This window comes from Myotis daubentonii, chromosome 13, assembly GCF_963259705.1.
Source record: "Myotis daubentonii chromosome 13, mMyoDau2.1, whole genome shotgun sequence".
Classification (NCBI taxonomy): Eukaryota; Metazoa; Chordata; class Mammalia; order Chiroptera; family Vespertilionidae; genus Myotis; species Myotis daubentonii.
The window spans coordinates 59,488,817-59,504,230 of NC_081852.1; the positions used below are offsets into that span (position 1 = coordinate 59,488,817).

The 15,414-nt window shown below is 59.4% G+C and overlaps 1 protein-coding gene across 10 annotated transcripts in view; it reads right to left on the reverse strand.

The window, feature by feature from the left end:
* Positions 1–1,672: 1,672 nt before the first annotated feature.
* Positions 1,673–15,414, reverse strand: part of JAKMIP3 (Janus kinase and microtubule interacting protein 3) — a 50,632-nt gene continuing 36,890 nt past the window's right edge. For 5 of the 10 annotated variants that reach the window (XM_059661671.1, XM_059661672.1, XM_059661678.1 and 2 more), the window contains 5 exons: positions 14,652–14,855; positions 13,558–13,623; positions 12,042–12,083; positions 10,251–11,199; positions 1,673–3,879 (listed from right to left, as the gene is read on the reverse strand). In XM_059661671.1, coding sequence (XP_059517654.1) covers positions 11,032–11,199; positions 12,042–12,083; positions 13,558–13,623; positions 14,652–14,855 — 480 coding nt within the window. In that variant the 3' untranslated portion in view covers positions 1,673–3,879; positions 10,251–11,031. Of the gene's footprint in view, positions 3,880–10,250; positions 11,200–12,041; positions 12,115–13,557; positions 13,624–14,651; positions 14,856–15,414 lie in introns of those variants that run through there. The other 5 variants (XM_059661674.1, XM_059661673.1, XM_059661681.1 and 2 more) reach the window with 1 other exon arrangement.

Genomic DNA, 15,414 nt, shown 5'->3' on the forward strand with positions numbered 1-15,414 from the left:
GACACACCAACACAGAAAGATGGAAAGAGACAGCGAGACTGAGAGACACACAGAGAGGCAGCTACCCAGAGCCCAGGACACACCAGAGTGCGAGAGGCCGAGACCCGGAGAGGCTGGGGTGGAGAGGGCGGGAGGGAAACGCAAACTAGAGAAGACCAGTCAGGTAGGGAGGCCCGGCTTCCAGCCCTCAAGTCCCCTCGGAGGAGCTGAAGGTGATGGGAAGGGGATGCGCTCTGGGCCCACTCCCCGCGGCCTCCGAACGTGGGTATGCGGCCCTAGGAGTCCGGGCCCACATCCCCTCGCACTGGCCCCGCCGCCCGCGGCCTCTGCCAGCCTCCGCACCATCTCCTCCTGGCTCTCCGGGTCCCTCCGAGTCACCGCGTGGCCTCTGTAGGCCTCTCTGGCCCGAGGGCCCGGCGGCCGCCGCCCTAAGCTTCCAGCCGCAGCGTCTTGTTCTCAAAAGCGTCCTCCACGCAGCAGAACCGGGCCGAACCTGGGGACCGCGGGCTGCCTGCGCGCAGGCACCGGAGCAGGGCTCCGTGAGTTCCCGTGGCCGGCTTGAGGCCATGGCGGGAGCGGGGAAGGGATGGTGGTCCCAGAGCCTCCTGATGAGGGATGTGGGCGCTGGACTGGGCGGAACTGGGCCTAGAGCTCACCCCACCTCCCACCCCCATTCCACCCCACCCCCTAATCCGCCCCTACCCTCAGGCGGCCCTGCGGAGCTGGCGCTGTCCATACTTGAAGTGCTGAACGCGCGCCCCGGGGCCCAGTGGAGCTGGACTGTTCACCTCAGGGCGCGCGTGGGTTCCCATCTCCTGCTCCATCCCCTGACCACGGTCTATCTATCAGAACCCCAGCTGTGTTTCCGGCCCCCATGGGGGGATCCTATGCCAGGCAGGGAGGGTCTGACTCCAGACGTTTCCAATGGGCCTGGGGGTGCAGGCAGGGGTGGGGGGGGTTGGGGGCGGGATGGGTCCATGGGATCTGTGCCTGGCCACTCTCAAAGCCAAGTTCAAGGTGTTGAGGAGAGGATACTCTCAGCTCGCCCAGGGTCACAGGGCAATGCTGCCAAGACTCTGGAGCCCTGCAGATTGATTTTTAAGGGAAAGACTATGCAGCCTTTGCATTCTGTTAGTGCAGCCAGCATTTGAAAGCATACGCTCGGACAATGAGAGTCACTGCCGGGCACTGGAGTGCTTGACTGAGTACCTGCGGAGCATAACACGCGGGCAGAGCTAAGTCAGCTCTCTCCCATCCCCTCGCCCCTCCTGGTTTCCACTCCCCAAAGTGGCCAATAAAGGGCCCTTTACTCACCCGCGTGCGATGGTCCGCAATGCAAACCTGCCAGGCGTTCTTATTCATGCGCAGAAATTCTCCCCTTCTCCACATTGTTTGAGTTTTCTCTCCTGGTTCTCATTTGATAAATGGCCTCCGGGTCTGTGGCTGACCTCAGCAGGCGCTGCCAGTGCCTGTGACCTCAGAGCCTGCCCTCCAGGGGGTGTGCCATGACGTCGGATGAGCCTGCGGACGAGATGCCTGCTGCCCCTCCCCAGTGGGCAGGAGGCCCCAGTCCCCTTCTTGGTGGGGAAAGAGAGATTGTCATTCAGAGTGGACACAGAACACAGAAGTGGCTAACACAGCCAAACTTCAATGCCTTCTGAGGAGGAGAACATTGATATTCTAAGGTTTATAACAATTTTTATTAAAACTGTACAATAAATTACAAATGAGTAAAAATTCTCTGATATACATCGTAGGAATCACCATACAAAAATATGTGCAAAATGTTGTGGTGGATCGCCATACAAACCTCTGTCAGGCCTGTGAGTACTGGTTAGCACTGAACAGATCACATGTGTAGAATGTGTTATTGAGGAGTTTTTCAGGGGACGCAAATACTGGCTGGCATATTGCCAGGCGGAAACAGGTCCTCAATTCGTTTTTGCATAAACGTACAGTCAAGCTTTTAAAAAATATGCAGTAAACAAATATATGATTTGATACATATATTTACAACTTGATTTCCTGAGCCTAAACGTAAGTCCATTACTGTGTTAAAACACACAGCCCACCTTAAGGTTTCGATGATGGCAAAAGCAGGTGAAAGTGACAGTGCCTCAAACCCACCCCCACACACCCTCCTTCCTGACCTCCAGGGCCGTGTAAGGCACACAGGGTGTCCTGAAGCTCGGGGTTCCACGTGGGCAGAGCACCACAGTCCTTCAGCAGCTGGCACCCCAGACCGTGGAAACGAGGTGCACCCACATCCGCGTCAGCAAGGAAGCTGCGGTTCACGTGGGTCTCTGGTCTAGACAAACGAAGCCGTGCGCTGTTCCGGGGTGTGCACACAGTGCTACGTGTGAGAGCCGTTACGCTGCATACATGTTGACGTCTTGGTTACACATTCAGCATTTCTGGCAACGTTTCAGGGTCCCGCCCTCTTGGTCCACTGCAGAGGAACGCATTTCCACACAGATTTCCCCTTTTGAAGAGCCCAGTGGTCTTGAGTAAAAGGTACACGCTAGGATTTAGAAAACGCGCCTTCTTTAAAATACTTGCATTCGTCAGGTGCTCGCGGGACCAGCAGGAATCAGTGGCGAATGCTCGTATTCTGCCGCGTTGGCAAAAGCCCAGTCCTGAAATGCTGGCTTTTGTAACCAGATGAAAGCGGGTACCTCTGACACAGAACTGAAAGCAGTGCTATCGAAAGAGGAAAACGGACATTGCGTGTGCTCTCAGAAGACGGCAGGGATGCAAATGTGCTCTGGTGCTTGGAATATCATTTGAAACATTGATTGAGCCGTTTTCCCTCTCCTATGTACACACATTTCACATGTAACAACTTTGTAAGCATCAGTGCATACATACGTGGTTCTCTCTCCTGAATAGTGTGCCCTTTTTAAATGTATAAGCTGTGATTAAGAGTGTCTGGGGTGGGTGGGTTGGCATATGAAGAACTCCAGACGTATGGACAACGTGCAAAGCCATAACAGTCCAAGGAGACAGGGATGTGACTTTGGGTTTCAAATGCGTATCTTTAGATCCTGAACGGCCGCCCGCATGACTGCTGCTCCTGTGTAGGTATGCACCGGGGGGCCCCACAAGAGGAGGGCGTGGACTTCTGGGGTGTCCCTGGATGCCTGGGTCACACACTCCCTCACACTTCGGTCTGTTCATCCATAAGTCCTTGGGCCTTTTACTAAGGCCAGGCTGTTGTTGCCATTCGGTTCTGAGCACAACAAATGTGCAAGGATGGTGCAGTCATAAATTGGTAAGCATGGCCTTAATGACAACAAAAAATGGGTCCTTCTTGCAAAAGTGCAGAATAGTGCATTGCCTAGCGGAACCCTGCCCTCCCCCGGGAAAGCACATCTCTCCGACCCTGTCAGCTTCTCCCCACTTCAGCCTCGGGAATCAGCTGCCCGTCCCCACCAGAGTTGAGCATTTGTTCCGACACAAATGCAACCTGAACCTAACCCTTCCAGACAACGCAGCCACCCTCCCTCCCGCCTCTCGGTGATGCGGTTTGTGTGCCTCTATGCAACGTTGTGAGTTATGCTCTCACCTGGCTGCACGGCTAGCTGCCCGGCGTGTCGACTTCTAAGTGCCCCAGAGAGTTAAATCCTTGTGCATGGTGTTCTGGTGGAGCAAGTTTGTGCACGCGCACACAAACACACACGCACGCGCACACACCCCCCCCTTGCAACTTCTTTAGCACTGAGGGCGACAACCTTAGACCATCCAGGGGGGAGGCCCGCAGAGGAAGAGCTGGATGTCAGGCTGCATCCCAGGGCTGGGCGGCGTCCCTGGGCTGTGGACCCGAGCCCTCGGCGGGAAGGGAACCCACACCAAACCTGGCTTCCACATGTGCGGTTTCCTCTGAAAAAGAGTGAAGACAAAAGCTTTATTTCAGCGCGAGCCATCCGAGGCACTCGGGCCACACACACGGTGGAGAAGGCCTGGGAAAGCGCCAGGGGCCACGGTGCCACGTTTGAGCTTCTGCCCAGGAGATGCAAACCAGCGTTCCCGGAGGTCATGGGCCCACAAAGGTGGGTCCGTGTGCCCCACACACGAAGCCATGTGCAGAAGTGGCCTCAACCTTCCCGCAATGCCTGGGGCCGCTGCCCACGTTCCTACCCCATCTTCATTTCTTCTCATGACTACTTAGAAAGGGGCTGTGTCAGGTAGCAATCCCTCCTTCTCGCCTTTTACGTTTGTGATGTCTGGAACAAGTTAGGAGAGGCCTTCTAACAAGGAGGCTGGGCCAGGCTGGGCCCCTGGGGCGGCAGGAGTAAGAGCAGGATGAGGGGTCAGAGGCAAAACCCCAGGGTCTCAGATTTTAGAAACTCCACAGGTTTCTAATCCAGGAGAGAACGAGAGGGTTTGTGGGCTTTTTGTTTCGGTTTCTCAGCCTAACTTCTAAGTCACCCGACAGTCCCCCAAGTAGAGCGCCGTGGATAGGCAACTGCCCGGTGATGGGGCGGTGTCCTGGTAGGGACGGCCGCCACAACCAAAGCCTCGCTGCATTTAGGAGAGCGCGGTTATGGCGTCGTGTCTATAGTGACCTGCACTGAGGAAAGGTGACGAAGTTCAGGAATAGGTGGATAACCAAAGCCATGAACCGGCTTCATGTCACGGCACCAGAATGAGCAGGGGAGGGACCAGGGGGCGCTGGGAGCCTGGTGTTTTGATGTGGGCTCCCGGCCCAGCAGGCACAAACACGTCAGAACCTCATTAAGAGCTGCGGAAGCACAACGCCTGTCGGTACCACGTGCAAATGGACTCAGACATATGGATCAGGAATCAACATTCTGATTTCTGTCAAAATAGAGCCCGAGGAACAGGCCCTGGTGTGTTTGTGTTGGCAGTGCCGACTGCGATCAACTGTGGGGAACAGCTGCTGGCATGGGAGACGAGCACCTTCGGGGTCGGAGGAGCCACCTGGAGCAGAGGCCCGTGCGGGTGTGCGGGTGGCGAGCACCACGGAAGGCCCGGCCTTGGCCTCTCTGGGGTTCCAGAAACCACATAAGACAAGTCAGCCCGGGTCCCCACAGGGTGGGCCGGCTGACGACCAAGTGGGCGAGGGCCCAATTCCACAGACACGTACTTGGCCAGGTGAGACCCTTTAGCCTGGACCTTTGCTCTCTGCCCCCAAGCACCGCCCCTACTTCCTGTGTCCCAGATGCCCCCAAATAACCCACACAAATAGGTGTCATCGGCTCCTGGCACAAGGGAGAACGGGCTACAACAGCCTTCCCACATCATCGGAGAAACTGAAGCCAAACATTTCCAAACCAAACAGAAACAAATGAGAACCCAAACCCTGTGGGGCCAGGGCCTTTTATCCCCAAAGCTCTGACTGGGGGGAATGTCAAAAATAAATGGCCTCTCCCAGACCCAGCTTAGCTTCCTCCCTCACAGCGCTCCTGGGGACCCTTCACCTATCGGCAGGTCTCAACCGCTGCCCGGCCTGCACGGTGTGCGATGTCCCCTCTCCCCAGCGCCCACGGAGGAGAGCCCGGTGGGGCTCACGCGTGCTGGGTTGGGCCCTCCGTTCCAGGGGGAGCCACGCTCACACTGTGCCCCGCCCAGGGCTCCTCCTCCTGTTCCGGCTGCAGCTGCCTCGTCAACACGTAATAAAAGCAGCAGCTGCCTTTATGGAGCAGGTCGCAGGTGAGGACCTGCCCGGCTCTTGAATGCAGAGTTGGTGGGTTTTATGTGTCAGCCTGACGGGCAGTGGCTGCCCAGACATTTGCCAAACAGGATTCTGGGTGTCTGTGAGGTTGTCTGGACTAGATTGACATCTGAGTCAGCCGACTGAGCAAGCAGATTCTCCTCCCGATGGGGTGGGCCTCACCCCAAGCAGCTGAGCCTCCAGGCGACTCAGGTTCACTCCCGTGGGGGAGCCGTTTCTATGAAATTGTGCTCCTGGGGCTGCAAAAACTTTTTCCATTAACAGTCACTTCATAGAAAGTGACTACACGAGCATCATGGCCTGTTTCCTGGCGTTTTCTCCCAGTTACCTGGGAATCAGAGACTCGCGGCTTAACCTCAGCCGTGGCTGGTGATTCCAGGGCCACAGTGTACCCCCTCGGTGCTGCCCACCTCTCCCCTGGGGCCTGGGGACACTGGATAGTGGTGTCCTCTGGCCTTGACCGCTCCTCCGCCCAGCATCCCCCCTCCCCGGGCATCAAGGGCGCCTGTCCTCCATTCCCATGGCCCCGCATAAGCCCCCAGCCCTGGTTTTTGGAGGACCATTGCTGTGACGGGCCGTCAGGGGGTCAGGATGGACGCGGTCATTGCCAGAGGTGGGTATGGGGCGGGTGCTCATGGTGTAGGGACTGAGGCCGGCGCTGAGTGCGTTCCCCGCCTTCCAACCATCTGAGCACATAGGATCCCACCAAGTCCACGTCAGCCCAGGGCTTGCTAGGTCAGAGCCACGCCCTCCAGGTAATGGCCGGAAGGGTGTGTAGAAGCCAGGGCAGCTGGGTCCCTCCTGCAGAGAAGGTGGCTGATCTCATCTCTGTACTGTGCATATACGTGAACTGCACAGTCCCCCACCAGTGTGGGCGCAGAATCCAACTGCCCAGGCTGCCAGGCTTCTGCCTGACCACACACACACGCACACACATCGCACACACATGTCACACAGACGCACTTTGCCTGCTCCCCACCGGTGCCTGTCCGTTTCCTGTCTGGGTTGCAGGCAGCAGCTCTCACAGCCCCACGAGGGGGTGTCCAGCTGTCTTTTCTGACACTGACCTCTCTGATAATGGCCCCATGGTTGTGCCACTAAAAAGACCCATTATTGCTCCAATCAAGATGGCTGCATTTCCCATCACCGGGCAGCTGCTGCGAGAGACTGGGCTGGACCACAGAGCAGTGCGGGGGAGGGGAAGCCTCCATTTCCGCCTGTGACTCTGCAAATCTCCCAGGGCCGTTAGAGGAAAGCCTTTGCCGTACCTAAAGCAGGACGATTCTAAACAAAGAGCAGAAGTAAATCGCCTCAAGCCCAACAGGAACGGAAAAGCCTCGTTCACAGTATCTCGGAGGCTGAGCATCGTGTCCGTTTTGACTCCCAGGTGGACACATACCCAGAAGAAGCCCCTGCCCCTCACACTCACAGGCTTGACAAGAAAGTTCTAGAAGCACCGTTCACAAGAGAAAACCCAAGTGTCCGTCAGAGGGAGGAAAGCCCACGACATGCAGACACAAGGCGGGTGAGTCTGGGCGCAGTGATAGCAAGTGCAGAAAGCATGGCCAGAAGACACGCACAGCACCTTTCCTCTCCGTAAAGACTGGAGAGACAACACAAACTATACCTTCAGAAACACCCGTGTCTGCAACAAAGCTCGATCGACAAGGTGCTGCCCTGGGCCTGGGACAGCAGTGACCTCTCAGGGGAGGGCAGCGATGGGCCAGGGTCCTGTGGTTGGAAGTCACTGCGTCCACAGATGTTAGAAAGAACAGATCTCCGAGTGGCCACTCCCAACCCGTGGCGGCCTGAGCCAGGATCAGGACGAGGGCAGCTCTGTGCACCAACACGGCAAAGGTGGAGGAAACTCGGTGACAAGGACCGGTGAGGGGGACGCACAGGAGCTGGAGTGGCCTCTCAGGCCAGCAGGGACCCCTCAAGCCAGTTAATTCTGAAAAGCAAACGCAGTGTCTCCCCCGTGGCCCCATGCAGTGGGACGCCACACAGCCCGCCACCTGCCATCAGACAAGCACGCGTCGGACCTCAGCTCTGAAGGCCTCATTTCCACGCGGGCTGGCACCCGGGGGGAGCTTTGCAGGGTGCCCGGCAGGGTCCTGTCAGCGTCTGGCATCTGGGGGCTCCCCCACTTCAGCAGGCTTCCCTGTCCCTGCTCTCAAGACAGGCAGGCAGTGACTGGGGACGGCTCTTCCCTGAGCTCAGCCGGCCCCCCATGAACAACCTCAAAGATCAAGCTGTTCACTCTCAGGTGAAACTCCTGTGAGTAAACACACATTTTGTTCCTTTTAAAAAAAACAATATAGGCGACGAAGACGGAAGTGTTGTTGGGTTATGGTGGAGACCATGGGAGATATTTTCAGATTCCTACTCCCTGCACACGCGGTGCTCACTAACTGGAAGTGTTCCGGACGACAGCAGCTTATCCCTGGATTTCAAGTGACACCAGAGCCCCCTCTCTGGGCCGCGGGGTGCCTGCAGGAGCAATCGCCAGGGGCCTAGAGGAGGGGCTGCTCTTGGCGTTCAGGGCCTGCCCACCAGGAGCTGTAAATCTGGGTCTGCTGACACGCAATCCCCTCATCTCAGCTTCCTGCCCGCACTAGGCAGACGGGCCCTCCCCACCACCCCCGGTGCAATGGGGACCAGGCATGCCCACTAGCCAGAGCGCTGCCCCTGCCTCCCAGGGTGTGGTGACATGGGGTCATGGAGGACGCTCCAGGCAGGACTGGCCAACCACAGAGCAGGACGTGGTCCAGCCAAGCAGAGGGGTTTTGTTTTTAAAAAGGAGTCCTTCACAGTGGGGGTGAGAGAGGACAAAGAAGGGGAACAACGACGGGCAAAATAGGTGTTTCCGCCAAAACTGTGCCCCAAATGCAAAGAGCCGGGCTGGCTCACGGGAGGCCCTGAGTGATGCCCACAGGACAGAAGCCACCGCCACCCGGGAGCCTTTCCGGGGACCCTGGGCAGTATGTTTCCATACAGGCGTGTGCCCCTGTGATGTGCGATGTCCGCTGCTCCCCCCACGGGTGGCTCTGAGGCCAGGCGGTGACTGTGGACTGTCCTTGCCAGGCACTGGTGGTCAGCACTTTCCTGATCGCTCTGAGAGGCACCTGAGCTCCGTGGGGGTTTGAGCGCCCTCGTGTGGCTCTCAGGGTGTCTCCAGCACCAGGCAGGACCAGGCAGGTCTCACTCTGTTCCGGAGGAAGCATGTCAAACTCCCAGCCCATGGGCCGCTTGCTTGCTCTAGAGCAGTGGTTCTCAACCTTCCTAATGCCGACCCTTTAATACAGCTCCTCATGTTGTGGTGACCCCCAATTTCGTTGTTACAAATTGAACATAATTAAAGCATAGTGATTCATCACAAAAACAATATGTAATTATGTATGTTTTCCGATGGCCTTAGGCGACCCCTGTGAAAGGGTCGTTCGACCCCCAAAGGGGTCGCGACCCACAGGTTGAGAACCGCTGCTCTAGAGGGACCTTGCTAGCCCGAGGCTGTGCTGAGCACCCTGGGGGACCAGATACTGCCTGGGCTGGGGCCCCCTATCGGGCTCACCGCCTGCCTCTTTAGGGAACATACACGCGGACGTTCTATCTGAGACACGAAGGGAACGTCACGGACCCTTGCTGAATAAGCAGGTGGCAGGCTCAGCTCTTCCTCCTCCCAGGCCGGCTCTGCCTCTGCCTCTGCTTCGGCTCAGTGCTCGCTCCCCTTTCTACAAGGACAATGACGGTGCCCACTGTGTGGCACAGGGGCTCTTCGGTAGTCACTGTTGGCACCTTACAGACTCGGAAACCAGACCTGGCTCGCCCGGCACCAGAGCCTTACCTCGCCCTCCTCCCTCCTCGCCTGTCCTCCTCCCTCCTGGGGCTCCCCCCTTGTACTGCCCCCTGGCCTGGGGCAGGGAGCAGAGGTGACTGGGGCCAGGTGGCTGGGATGCATCTGGGACACACGGGAAGCCCGCTGAGCTGGGAGTCGGGGTTGGAGAGAAGGATGGCTCCATAAGATAACGTAGGAAGCTTTCTCTTTTTTAAGATTCTGGGGGCAGCAAGATGGGGGGCAGGGCGAGCTAAGATCCAGTGGGGGCTGGAGCAGATGTGGGGGGGCCTTTCACAAGCTCTTCCCAGAGCAGAGATGAGGCCATACACATAGCTCAGGGACAGTCCCTGGCATGTCCATAGGGGGCTCAGGGAGGCCTTGGCTGGCCTGGGGTGTGTCCTGGGTCTGGGCTGAGGAGGCCCACATGGGGTCAGCTCATGAAGGAGACAGTGAGGATCCCCTACATGGACACCCTCTGGGGATCAGACCTGGTCCAGGGGTGGTAATGGGGAGTGAGCCACCCCCACCTGGCCCCACCCACCCATATAGACACAGAGGAGCGTCCCAGCAAACTGACCCACATTTAAAAGAGGCCGCACTGGACTGAGCAGGATCAAATAAGGTGGAGTCCCGTGGTCAGATGGAGGTCAGCGCCCCACCAAGGGCCCCCAGCAGGCGGGAGGGAAGCGCTGTCCCCATGGACGTGAGGCAGTGCCTTACCTGCTCGCCACCTCGGCGTCCGGCTCCCTCCTCACCTTCCCAGGTGCCCTGAGTGTGAAGGGCAGAGTTCTGGACAGGGCAGCTTCAACCACACTCGGCTCCCTGTACCCTCAGGCCTTGGGTGGGCGGCAACCAGCACCCAGGCCTCCATGGAGTCTGGGCTGCGCTGCTGGAGGTGGCCGCCAGGATCTATGAGGAGGTCAGAGCCCTGTCCGGGGACCTGCCGTGTCGTCCACCTGCCGTCGTCATGTTCAGTCCCACCAGGCTCCCAGCCAAGGCTCAGGGCGGCCTCAGCCTTCATATCTCCGGTGGTCAGGAGGCCGCGGGGGTTGGCATGGAGCAGCGTGGCAGCTGCGGCCCCATCTGTGCCCACGGGCATCAGCATCAAACAAGGGAGGGCATCGTGACGTGTCCATCAGTAAGTGCTTGGGACCCCAGTGAGCGAGTCGCAGCGTCAGCGTAGCCCAGCTGTGGCGGCCCAGGGAGACCGCCCTCGGGACGTCCGGAACGCAGGTCACCATCGCGGCCATAGCCTGATTCTGTCATTTTGTGGGGCGCCTGCGTTTTTCTGAGAATCCTCCTTGGAGACCAAGTAACAGCTACTGCGGGAACCAGGAGGGGTGGGCTGCAGGCTCGGGGACTCGTGTCCCTGGAACTGGGACTGGGGGGCTGCGCCCCGAGGAGGGACCCCAGGGTCCAGTAGCCAAGACCAAGCTCTTCCCGAGGAGCCCAGTCAGGAAACTAGTTCTCGCTCCGGCTCGTCAGGGTGGACAGCGCCCGCTCAGAGCAGCTCCAGCCCCCCTCTCGGCCGCTTCCTTAACAGGAGGGGGTCCGCACAGGCCAGAGCCTCCCGGGTCCGCGGGGATGACGGAGGCGGTCTCCATTGGCCACCCCGGCACCTGCTGCCGTCTAGTCCAGCCAGAGGGACGGGGTCTGGCTCCTCTGGGGGCTGGAAGAACAGAGACAAGGACACGTCAGGGCGGCGGCTCAGCGACAGGCAGCGGCTGCAGGATGAGGCCCCTGGGAAAGGGCCGCCACCCTCCCGGGGAAGGTCCTCTCGGCACCCTGTGAAGGGCGGTGCCTTGGACACACATAGATGTGTCCTCTCATCTTGTCTCGGGAGGAGGCGGTGGTCAACCTCCACGTGTGGCCCAGGCGTGAAAGCCGCAGCGATGGCCCACAGCTTAGCACGATCAGGGACGTGAACGAGCCAGCGCGTCCGGGAGGCTAGCCCAGCCGTGGGCAAACTACGGCCCGCAGGCCGGATCCGGCCTGTTTGAAATGAATAAAACTAAAGAAAAAAAAGACCGTACCCTTTTATGTAATGGTGTTTACTTTGAATTTATATTAGTTCACACAAACACCCCATCCATGCTTTTGTTCCGGCCCTCCGGTCCAGTTTAAGAACCCATTGTGGCCCTCGAGTCAAAAAGTTTGCCCACCCCTGGGCTAGCCTCTCTGGCCGGGCCTCCAGCGGGACCCAGGCTCGTACCCGATCCCACGGGGGAAGGACAAAGACCGTGACAGTGCGCTGTCAGCGCTCGTGCCCCAGACACAGGAAACACAGTCGCAAGGCTTTTGAGGCGCACGCAGCCCTTCACTGTGCTGGGGGGAGTCCTTGCCCCCCTTCCTTGTCAAGAAAGGCAAGCGCCCTGAGCCCTCTGACGACCACAGCCCCTCTGAATCCTGGCCCCGCCCGGGGCTGAGGGTCCTGGGCTGCCGGGCACCTCCTGGGCTGGCAGGAGGCAGATGGGACCCTCGCCCGGTAACTCTAGGCAATGACATACTCACCACGTCAGGGTGCCCGGGCGAGCTATGACCACAGAATGAAAGCTAAGGAGAAAAATAAGAACAAAAATAGAAACTGAAAAGGAGGGGAGGGCAGAGACATGGAGGGAAAGAGAGAGAAAAGAGAGGTTGTAGTACTTCTGGCAGGAAACACTGTGGTCGCAGACAGAACAAGATGAGGGTCGGTGGGGCCTGGAGCAATCCTGCCAGCCAGTGTCCAGCAGTTTAAGGATCACGCCTCGGGGGGCGGGAGGGGGGATGGTGGAGACACCTTGGGTCTGAGTGATGGTGCGGCCACCACACAGACATGCTCTGGGGGACCTCGCACTGGCCAGGGGCAGGGCTGTGGGGGACAGTCGGGAGGCCCGTGCCTGGTGCATCCCTGCCTCTCAGGGGCACAGGTTGGGGTGGTGAAGAGGGGGAGCAGATTGGAGGGAGTGCGGGAGAGGAGCTCTAGGGGCCGGCCTTGGGCACTTACTGGGACGAGATTGCTTGGCAGATGGCAGTGAGGTGCCCAGGTTTTGTCACTGGCGGGAGGGGTGGGCAGGGCGGGGTGGGGAGAGCAGGGTGGGGCGGGACGAGCTGTAGGAGGACTGCTGTAGGAGGGGACCCTCCCCCCTGTGAGCACAGAGCCTCCGCTGGCTCTTCGGGGAGGATGTGCAGCCGTGGCTGAGGGAGACCCGTCCAAGCACCAGCCTCCTGCTCTCTGGAAGGGACCAGCCGGGAGCGGATCTGACTGGCCTCTTCACTCAGCACTCAGTGGGGAGCCGGCCCTCTATGAGGTCTGCCCCCAGGCAGGACTGACCACAAGGACCCATCACTAGTGGTCACTAGTGACCACTGAAATGTCCCTAAATTACAGGGAAAGAACTGCCCTAAACTAAGCAAAGAGCCAGGGAAGAGTCAGGTCCTCCCACAGGAAGAGTCAGGTCTCCCCGGGCCTGCTCCATGCAGCTCGGTCTGGGGAGCGCTGAGTCGCACTAATACCGGGAGTGGACGGGGCACCGTGACCCACGCGTGACAGGCCGGGATCCAGGAAAAGAGCCGCCCCAGGCCCCAAGCTGTGTGGCCCCAAACTAAACCCATGCCAGCCCTCGAGTTCCCTAAACCGAGAAGCAATGGTGTTAAGGACCAGAAACAAAAGACTCGTCCTGGCCGGCCGGCCTGTCTTTGAGTGGGACATTGTCCTGCAGAAGCTGGGTTTACAGACCAGCGTGCTTGGGGAACTTGGACAAATCAAATGCCTCAGCCGGCTGTCAGGGAGCCTGGGTCGCTGGTCCGGCACACCTGCCACCGCTGGGGAAACTGAGAGGTCGCACAGCTGGGCCATGGCAGAGGGGGCGCCCCAGGCCCCAGGCCCCAGGCTCCTGGTCCAGAGCCGCTGTGGCCCTGAAGCCTCTTTCTGTTCTCCTGTGCCCCGACCCAGCCAGCACCCAGTGACGGCGTGTGAGTTATTGGTCCTTCTCTCTTTCAGACGCTCCGGTAACAAAACAAGCCCCAAAATGTGCATTTATTTTACCTTTTCCTCCAGTTCCTTGATTTGTCTCTTCTGAGCCTCTATTCTTTCTTCTAACTCTTTAATTCTCTGCAATGGTAAAAGGAGGGAAGGCTTCGGTCAGCAGGCTGCCTGGGAAACCACGCGGGAAGACAGCTTTCAAGGTCTCGCTCAGGGACCTGGTGCAGAGCCGCCGAGCCACTGCCCTGCTGGACGGGGGCCCCGCGGTTGTGCTGTGAGGGGCCTGGAGCCTCAGCCTGTCCTTCCTGGGGCGTCCAGGACCGGGCGGGTCCGCTGGCCCTGACTCCCAGACAGACAACAGCCCATCCCAGCTCGTGGCTTTGCTACGCTCAACAAGAGGACGGCCCTCCCTCAGCCACGCTCCCCTCCCACCTCCTGCAACGTCAGACTATAAACCATGATGCTAGAAGCCCAAGGAAATGGTGAGGAATCGAGTCACAGTCCTTCTCAAATGTTACAGTGGAGTGACTGCTGATGTACTGCGCTCAAGCCCTTTAAGATGCAGTGTCAAGTAGAGGCACGTGTGCGTGTGCCCACAGCACCTGCGCCCTGAGGCAGCAGTGCTCTGACCACGGCCACCTGGTGGGGGTGGGGGCCGCAGGCAAGGTCCCACACTGACCTCCCTGGGTCTGGGGTGAGGGTCCTGGCAGCTGGCTAATCCTCTGCTCAGACGTTAGTCCCTAACAATCACTGTAGCCTCCCTGACTAGCTCCCCTGTTTCTGCAAGTGCAGGCGTTGTGTTTGGGGTGTTCTGAGCAGGGTACACATCCACGTCCCTTCCAGGTCATGCAGGACGCGGAGGGGAGAGGGGCAGGGGAGGCATGTCTTGCACACTAGGCTGCCTAGAAATGGACTGGCCAGAGGACACCAGGGGCTGCTCCCCGGCCCACAAGCTGCTGCTCCCCGGATGGCACCTTCACCACGCCCTTACCCGGCAGTCAGGGGTCCCAGGAGAGTGGATGTGGCCCCAGAGGCCAGTCTGGAGGGGCAGGTAGCCTGGCAGGAGGGTCTGCATGGGTGTGGCTAATAGGGCGTGGTCATGGGGTGTGGCTACTGGAGGGCATGTTCATGGCACCATCTCCCTCGCCCCGGCGCACCTGCTGTGCCAGCTGCAGGAGCTCCATGCGCTCGCGCAGGATCTGGGCATCTCGCTCACGCAGCTCGCTCATGACCTGGCGCTTCCACTGCTCCACGGCCACCCTGAGCTTCTCCCGCTCCTCCTCCGACAGCAGCTCGGCCACCTTGGCCCCCGCCTCCTGCTGCAGGGCGTCGAACAGCATGGCCTCCAGCTCCAGGATGTGCTGGGTGGGAGGGGAGAGGTTAGTCCTCGCCCGGTGGGGCCGGGCACCCGTCCCTCGGTGTTACAGCTCCGAGCCACTGCACCGAGGGCCCTGGACTGGCTGCAGTGATGCTCTGCAGGAGCCCGGGCCACCGGGGGCGTCTCTGACCCTCCTGACACCTCCGGGAAGGAGAATGAAGGCCCCTATTTACCATGAGGGGCCGAGGGGCCCCAGGCCTCCCCGCTGGTGGAGGGCAGTCCCAGACCCCACGCCTGCTTCTAGCCCATCTTTGGGCCACCTCACTCAGGTCACCTCGCCGGGGCCCCTGGACGGCGTTTCCTGAACCAGCACATGACACGCTCAGACTTTACGGATTCGCACCCCAGGGGGAGACAAAGGCACATGGACTAGGACGGTCCTGCAGGGAGACATTCATTCACGGGTAACCAATGGCCAGAAAGCAGGAGGGCGCTTCCCTCCTGCAGGAAACTTTGGGTTCCTTCATGGGGGAAACTGTTTCCCACCGGCAGGCCGATGTGTGGGTCAGGGAGTGGGGGCGAACACAGCAGGAATCCCAGTA